Here is an 8,329-nt window from a genome sequence, read left to right as displayed (position 1 = left end):
GGATAAAAAAAAAATCATAACTACTATATTAGGATTATGAATATAATAAGTCGAGTACAGATAAGACCACGGTAAAAAAATCAACGGTCACACTCTTCCCTTAGTGAGCAGAAATGTGTGTTCATCTTTAACTGTGCCTAGATGCATTTTGTTTACCTGGTGTCAGCCAACATAGACATTCGGGTTTTCCCAATGTCATATCTTAAAATAACATGCCACTGTAGGACAGTATAAATGGCATCATTCCAACGTCAAAACAGAAGCTCAGAGAGGTGGGGTGAACATCACATATCGTCTACTCTCTATAATATCATTTCCGACTACATCAGCTATGGAGACACAATGCCCTTCCAACCAGGTCGATAACGGACTCGGTCACTGTATTCCATGTTTACACTGCAAGAAGTTGACAAGCCCGCCCGATACGTGTTCACAATGTAGTAAGTCCTGCCAACATTCTCTTTGTATTACAATGCCTATTCTAAAGTGTGGTGTGTGTGTGTGTGTGTGTGTCGAAAGTTGTCTAGTAAATTAGAGGACTAAAACTTGATTTCGACTATTTTGACAAAATATGCCAATTATTAGAAATTAAAAAAAAATGATGGAATACTTGATAAACTGTCTGATCATAAGTTCAATTGACGAACTTTTAAAGGTTTTTCTTCGTGGAACGCTAAAATGAAATTGCTTCAGCGTCGATATGCCATGACAGGACATCGTCGAGACCGTCTGCTGTTGATGCAGACAGACAAGTCTGGACATGAATTCCGTTCAGTGTATGTCTGATCTATGGCAGTCACGTTCACATACCACGCTTCGTGCGGCAACGTTCAAGGCCTTTCAGGATTTATTTTGATAGTTCCTTGATCCGAAATTTGGCGTTTTTATTCACGGTTGTTTTTTGAGGCCCAAATACGTCACGTGACCTTTTTTGAAAACTTTACACAACAAGCGTGACCGACTCCTTGTTACATACTTGGTATACTCGGACGTATAAGCGGTATGAGAGGATCTTTTAAGTGGTGAGCAGCTATCGTCGCAGTGTCTCAAGACGGTGTATAGTATAGTGTATTGTTGAAATCCCGGCAAGTTGAGATATGTACTCACATATCGCTTACTATAATCGCTTACCCCCTCCCGTTTTTAACAACTTGAATCGACTAAGTTTTTCTTGTTGCTATTATTGTTGAGATTTTATTTATAAATTTACTTAATTTTCCCGAAATCCATTCAAGAAAAGTATGTCTTCAATTAGTATTACTATTAATTGCATTACAATGCAAGTTCATTGTTAGTTTAAAACGTCGTTTGTCTTCAAAAGCCCATTTCAGGATTTCAACAGGCTCAATTTTAAAACATTTCGATTCGAAAACACAAACCTCGTGCAATCTCTGATCTGATCGATGACGAGCAAGGGAAATTTCATCCCGTGAAAATAGTCACATGGTACGTGTTTAAAGGTCAAGCTGCCAACAGGTCGCCACTTTGTAATAGCGTGTGAAACCGCAATCTCAATTGCTTACTGATTGTGTGGCCATGGTTCATTTAATAACAGTTCACCCTATCTTGTATTTCCAAACACTCCAATCATTACGCTAATATTTTCACAGAATTTTAACTCAACTTCTTTGTTATAATTTATATACATTATTATTAAAATGCGTAAAAGATTAGATTATTGTATTCATAGCAAGAATTATTCACTGGGTTTCAATTACGGTATTTTCGCTGAAAGTAAGTAAAATATGCTAAAATAAATCCGCGTGAAAATCAAAATAACAATAGAACTCATTGTTCCTCTACCAAATTCCTTAACTTAAGAAAAACAGCCTGACCGGCCGAGTGTCAAAAAGATCAAAATGGTGAAATTAAATACCAGTAAAAATAAATGATTTTACAGTAACTATTCTATAGTCCTTCGGTCTCACTAATAACAAAAACACAACCCAGCGTTCATATCAAACTCACTGTCTCAATGTTATCCCGTCTTTTCGACGGACATTTATTTAGGTGGGGGGGCCTGTTCGCTTGAGTAATTTTTTTTTATTCTCAGAGTTAAGTTCCCAAAACAATGAATATAAATAGTATACAAATTATGTCCTCGCGCAAGTAACTGTTATTCTCTGATCGTGCCGTCCTGTTAGTTTCCTGCTTACTTACCATTCCAAAGTATCGGGTTATCATGATCCTGAAAGATTAAATGCATTGCGCTCACATCGCAATGTAATATCGAAGTATGTACGCTTGTGCAATGTAAATGTATGTTTTGCTCAGTCTAAATAAAAGAAGCCACAAAACAAGGCCGAGGAAAGAGTTGACCGAGTACCCAACGTATGCCAAAAAGTTTCACGGCGGATACACGCAGAGGGAATAATCGATGGACTACAGTAGGTAACTAATTCAATAGAAATAGAAGTCAAAGAAATCGTTAAATGATGACAAAAAGGTATTAAACCATGAAACTAAGCAAAGACTTATTTGAAAAAAATATTTTAAATAGTTAAACACCCACATTAATTATACGATTACCCAAAACAAAAAAATGTCGCTCGAAATGATGTCAATGGTTTAGAACTTAATAATTGATTGAGTGAAAAAAGATTTGACAAGAGAATTCACAAGCTGCTTCAAGCCAAAAAAATGTTATGTTTAATATTCAAAATCGTACGTTTACTAAATCCATTGTCTATACCTGGAACGATGTTTTAATACTTTCGACATATAGTGGGAATGATGAATGACGTCGTATGTCCACACATGGAAGTATATGGTAGCCAAATATGTGCTGGGCCCGCTAGTCGTGAGTGGGTGTGATCTGCAATGCGAAACACGATGCCGGCATCTGTCTAGGTGGTCTTCAGTTAACGTCAAGCGACACGCATTATTTCCATAACTTACTTACGAGCCCGGCCCCTGGCCATAGTCTCGCCATTCCATATGTGTCCATCGACTCGCTGTACGGCGACTATTGTTAATTATAACCGTGACTGATACATCAAAATATGTGTTTGCCACAACGGGACAGTTTCGATAGTATCCGTGTTGTGAGACGCAATAATGAACAACAACAAAAGCGCCGTATACACGTGTAACGTAATCAGGACAAAGAATCACTGTTATTATCCTGTGCCGAGCTGTGAAGATTCTAGCAGTCAAGGCAACGTTCGATCATGACCCTGCCTTTGCTGATTGTCAGCTAGATACCGTCTTAATGGGTTACCCATTTGAAATATGAGGGGCTGGAAGAACTTATTTTATTCAAATGTGACTGACTTCAAGTGTTCCATATTTCTTAGATAGTCGTTGTTATTTTGTTTTGATTTTGATTTTGATTCTGGTCGATTTTTTTTTCGAGTAATCGAAAGCCCGTTTCAAATGTGGAACAGCAAAAACATGCCCCGACACCGTACTAATTCTGGGGGATTTAGGACCACGTTCTCGTAATTCCAATTTTGGCCATGTGAACTTGAACTCATAGATTAAACCGTCGCTGGGCGGGCTATTAAAATTCCTGGCAGTAGTATCTGCTAATCGGTAATAGCTGTCAGACCATGCTTCGTATCGGAGTAAAGTTATAGCACCGTCAGCAACATTTGACCAGAAAGACGCAGCTACCGTCATATGTTCAATTAATCATGATATAGTAGTTACGACGACATTAACACGTAGCCCGATGATCTATTTAACACACGGTACACCGTCGTGTATTTTTAGGTTATAGGGAATCCCTCTCTAACCACGTGCCTGCGATTCACATTTACAGATCTCTGTTGATACATCGTACTCAGAGGGAACAAACATGCTACGTCAGTAGAATGGAATGTTCCGTCATTAGTACACCAGTCTGGTAATCCGGTGGGTTGAGTTCAGATTTTGCAGACATCTCGTAGAGGAATTAATTGCCCTACTTAGACTGAAATCCACCTAGCAATTTCAAGATCCCTAAATTTTTATGAGATCCAGCAGTCCGAAAAAAACGAATTATATTTTTACGACGTACGTACTGTCGTGCTATGTTAAGTCGATCCACATGGTAGGTGACTTTGTAACAATATCAGCGTCGAATATATTCGGGGATCAAAAGTTCAATCGAGATAAATTCGAAATGATAAATAAATCACTGTCACTTTCCATTTTGTGTTTTTGTCTTTTGTGATGTGACGTGCATTCGCGCTTTTTTTTAAAAAAAGTCATCGCCAAAAATAGCTTTCTAATCCTTTGACGCGCTTGGTTGAAAATGAATATGCATAGGAATTCTGATGGATTGATTGGTTAATGTGATACAGACCACCCAGCCAGCGAGGAATGTGTTCGATAAGATATCACAAACCACTCAACAAACCATCAGTTTCCCTTCAACCACTCGAAGTGAAAGTCCTATATATAATCATCGTCGCATATTTACCATTACAGAAACCATGGGGATAGAGTGTATTGCTGGTAAAGTTGATAACGGTCTCGGTATCTGCATGCCGTGTTCACACTGCAAGAAGCTAGAAAAACCACCCAAATCGTGTTTAAAATGCAGTAAGTACAAATATTATTTACCCGTTTTAAGCTTTAAACACGTGAAACTCGGTTCAAGTTATTACTGTGACATAGATACGACGACTGATAGCTTGGCTCACTCAGGACAACAGTATACATAGTGTAAGAATGTTTTTCTTTTTTCTCGATCTTATGTCATTTATATTGAAGCGATATTTTATCAGCCAGCTAGAATCGAATATTGACTGTGTATATTATTTAAATGTATCAGTGTCCGAGAACAGCCTCATTGTGTATACCCACCAAGGGCGCACACAAACGTGTCTGAACATGAATTTACGTCCAGACAATGTCTGCATTCCGCATACCACAATCGATACTGTTCATTAGCCAAGGTCACGTGTAACGGAGATAGTGTAGTTACTGAACCCGATAAGACTTTGTGTTATTTGTCTGTTGATTTGTCAATTTCAGACAACCACCGGTCTGGACGTATTACACGGTCTGGACGTATTACACGGTCTGGACGTATTACACGGTCTGGACGTATTACACGGTCTGGGCGTGTTACACGGTCTGGACGTGTTACACGGTCTGGACGTATTACACGGTCTGGGCGTGTTACACGGTCTGGACGTGTTACACGGTCTGGACGTGTTACACGGTCTGGACGTGTTACACGGTCTGGACGTATTACACGGTCTGGACGTGTTACACGGTCTGGACGTATTACACGGTCTGGACGTATTACACGGTCTGGACGTGTTACACGGTCTGGACGTGTTACACGGTCTGGGCGTGTTACACGTGGTTAAAGTTAAAGTTCAAGTCTGTTATGTGTTATGTGCTTGGACTGTAAACACATTATAATTTCGTCGTACTTATTTATTTATATATTTACTTATTGACTCTTACACAATTCTCGGAGGAAAAGGAAATGGTCACAAGGTACAAGAAAAAAAAATAGAATTATGCTAGATAACAAATACAATCACTAAATTACTAAATAATACAAAAACACTAAAATACTAAATAATATGAGATTACTAAAATAATGTACACACACAATTCATAAGATAAAATAATATAACAACGATTTAATATTCCCTATGTTTATGTTGTTCAATTATAGTAAATTAATACTTCCTAGTTTGTTTCTAAACAGCTGTGACATTCTTTTAAAATTGTAAACTAAACGAATAAAATGATTTCGAAACCCCAACACAACAAACTCTTGTCTATTTTTAACCGCTTATACAGTGGGGGAATTCCTTTCATTCCTACTCACATTGTATTTGTACGCCAACTTCCGGTTTAGTGTGGTTCGTTTGTTTTTCTCAGTGTAATTATTGATTAATTCATGATGGAAATACGCACATTATGTTGTCGATAATTTCCAGTGATCACAGCATATCATTAAATTGATTTACATTTCCAACTTGGTATTACTCATCTTTGATAATAGACCATTTTCCGTTCACTGCGAGAATCACGCGTTATGCGTGAAATCGAACGTAAAAACAGGACAAACAAAGGTCATAGCGTCGTAGTGGCGTCAAACATCGCGTGAGATTCGACAAACGCGAAAGTATTTTGGGGGACATTTCCATGTCAATAATGTGCTGTATACATTTGATGATAGACAATTTCGATTAAAAGAAGATATTCGAATGCAATATTCCTCTGTCAAAGATCGGCCGGTCGATGTGAGCTACGAAATAAAGAAATTCGAGTTCAAAATCAAATCGTTCGATTTTTGCACCAGACGTTCGACGCGCGTCTTTCATGCATCTCGCGAGATCTCGCAGTTGTACGGAAAATCACCTATTGCAAGTTGATTCATACCATTACCTGAATGATAATTACGTGACTTGGAAACATCGTCTTCCTTATAAAGAATAAGATATATCACAGTTCGTTTAAGTGGTTTTTATAATACCGATTTTCATATGATTATTTTCTAGAATTTCCAACAACAACACGTAAGGCGATTAAAGCAAGAGTAACTTCCACATCGCATGGAACTACGCCAACAACGACTGGGTACAGGTCAACGGAACAAAATACACATTTGCAACCCAAACCAGAGTTACAGTGGCAACCCACATTGCAGTCAAACGCCGTGCCAGCTTTGCAAGGTATTTTTTGTATAATATAGGAACATTTTATGTTACGCCCTTCGCTTGGTATGCTGGGTCTGGATCCCATTTTCGGTTTGCTTTTATATGCGGTTATGACATGATCGTCATCTTGGCACAGTCTACTGTAAGGCGCGCCCTTTAGAGGCGGGTCGCTTCTGTCACGTCAAAATGAATGATCGAAAGCAATGTAGTTCAAAAACCGCGGTCACATCGTTATTATAACAAAATGGAAATATAGGTGTGCCATATAGGTACCGCTACTATAATTGTGGGTTTTGTGAAGCAAACATTTTGAGCATTACAGCCATTGTTGGGAGTGACGACTACCCTTGCCGATTGACATATTAATCTCGAAAATATATTTTTTATGACAGAGTCCTCGACAGTCGCAGGGATGGTTGGTACGAGTTCAGTAGCGCCCTCAGTCGGTAAGTATATAGCTATAGGGATGGCTAGAATGGTTGCATCACGATAGTCGTTACCTATTGATTTGGTCCATGACGTAGTTTATGCAAATTATGCAGCTTGTCACTGTTGTTAATTTCAGCACTGGTGGCCAATCAGATCAGTCCCGTGTTGATAGCAGTTGTTGCAGTTTCTGCTGTAATCGCTATTGTGGCTATGTATATCATGTTAAGATGTTTTTGTCAGAAAGCAAATGCTGACGACACCGACAAAAAGGACTGTGGTGAGTACGCTAAATTGTACACTGATAAACGAATAGATAATTATATTTTTAATTATATCTGAATTTTCGTCGATCTGATTGTTTTTATCCAATGTAGTTCAATGGGAATTGTTCAATACTCTCACACACAAATAGCAAGGAGGCGGAGAGGGTAACTGAATTATTCATCACTGAAGTTAATTAATTGTGTTGTGTTTGGGTGCCTTACGGGCAGATTTCAATAACTTATCCCCGTTTGATTGCAGTTCCAGTGGATCTGGTATCAAAATTCGATCTAACCAAGCGAAGGGCAAAGTCGGAGGTTGTCAGTCGTGATGGAGAAGGTACTCTCAAACTACCAGATATCGTTATTCATAGTAACAAATCGGACGCCGAAGAGTCCCACAAATCACACAATGGTGTGGAATCTAAAGAATCACAAGTTGTTGGCATGGCAGCGCAGATGGACGGGAGATCTGAAGGGATGAAGTGTACATGTGCTGCACGTGAATGTACGAGGTGCGATCGTCTCGTGACCAGCCCCGTTCACCCTGGAGCTGGCGGCGCCCTGGTGCTACCACGTTCGAGCTATCACGAACCTGACAACGCGAACTGAAGAAGACAAATAAACTGAGAACGAATGTTACGAACGTGTTCGCTGCACTGCCAGAATGCACTGTACCTATATGGATAGCAGGTGTCCGAGGGCACTGCTTCGCAGAAGCCGAACCTATTGTCAATAACTACATTTTTGTTGATGCCTCAGTAATTGTGTAAATATTTTTTTTCAAACACATATTATATCCAGCCTGAGTAAGGATGCGTTGAGCTGTTGTACCATCATTATGTACTAGTGTGCATTTACGTGGTTCTTGTCACGATTCTCGCGATATTCTTTGTTGATAACATATTTATAACGACAATATATGATCCATGCGATAGTTTCCACACCTTGATATAAAGATGAATAAATGTATATAAGTAAATTATAATAATACTGTAAACTTATGCTTATTAAATGTTTTACATCATA

General features: G+C 38.8%; 1 protein-coding gene across 2 annotated transcripts; it reads left to right on the top strand.

The window, feature by feature from the left end:
- The first annotated feature begins 259 nt into the window (after nt 1–259).
- Nucleotides 260–8,329, top strand: LOC100367776 (uncharacterized). Of its 2 annotated transcripts, XM_085498489.1 has the most exons (7): nt 329–440; nt 3,764–4,033; nt 4,414–4,527; nt 6,453–6,626; nt 7,004–7,057; nt 7,177–7,317; nt 7,563–8,329. In XM_085498489.1, exons 3-7 carry the CDS (start codon nt 4,419–4,421, stop codon nt 7,910–7,912), a joined length of 828 nt encoding a protein of 275 aa, XP_085354615.1. In that variant the 5' UTR covers nt 329–440; nt 3,764–4,033; nt 4,414–4,418; the 3' UTR covers nt 7,913–8,329. The 2 variants fall into 2 exon arrangements, with proteins under 2 accessions (XP_002738110.2, XP_085354615.1); XM_002738064.3 differs by lacking the exon at nt 3,764–4,033 and having other exon boundaries at nt 260–440.

Source organism: Saccoglossus kowalevskii, chromosome 4 (genome assembly GCF_978046115.1).
Source record: "Saccoglossus kowalevskii chromosome 4, keSacKowa6.1, whole genome shotgun sequence".
Taxonomy (NCBI): domain Eukaryota; kingdom Metazoa; phylum Hemichordata; class Enteropneusta; family Harrimaniidae; genus Saccoglossus; species Saccoglossus kowalevskii.
Note: the sequence above shows the minus strand (reverse complement) of the source record. Positions and strands in the feature narration are given on the sequence as shown.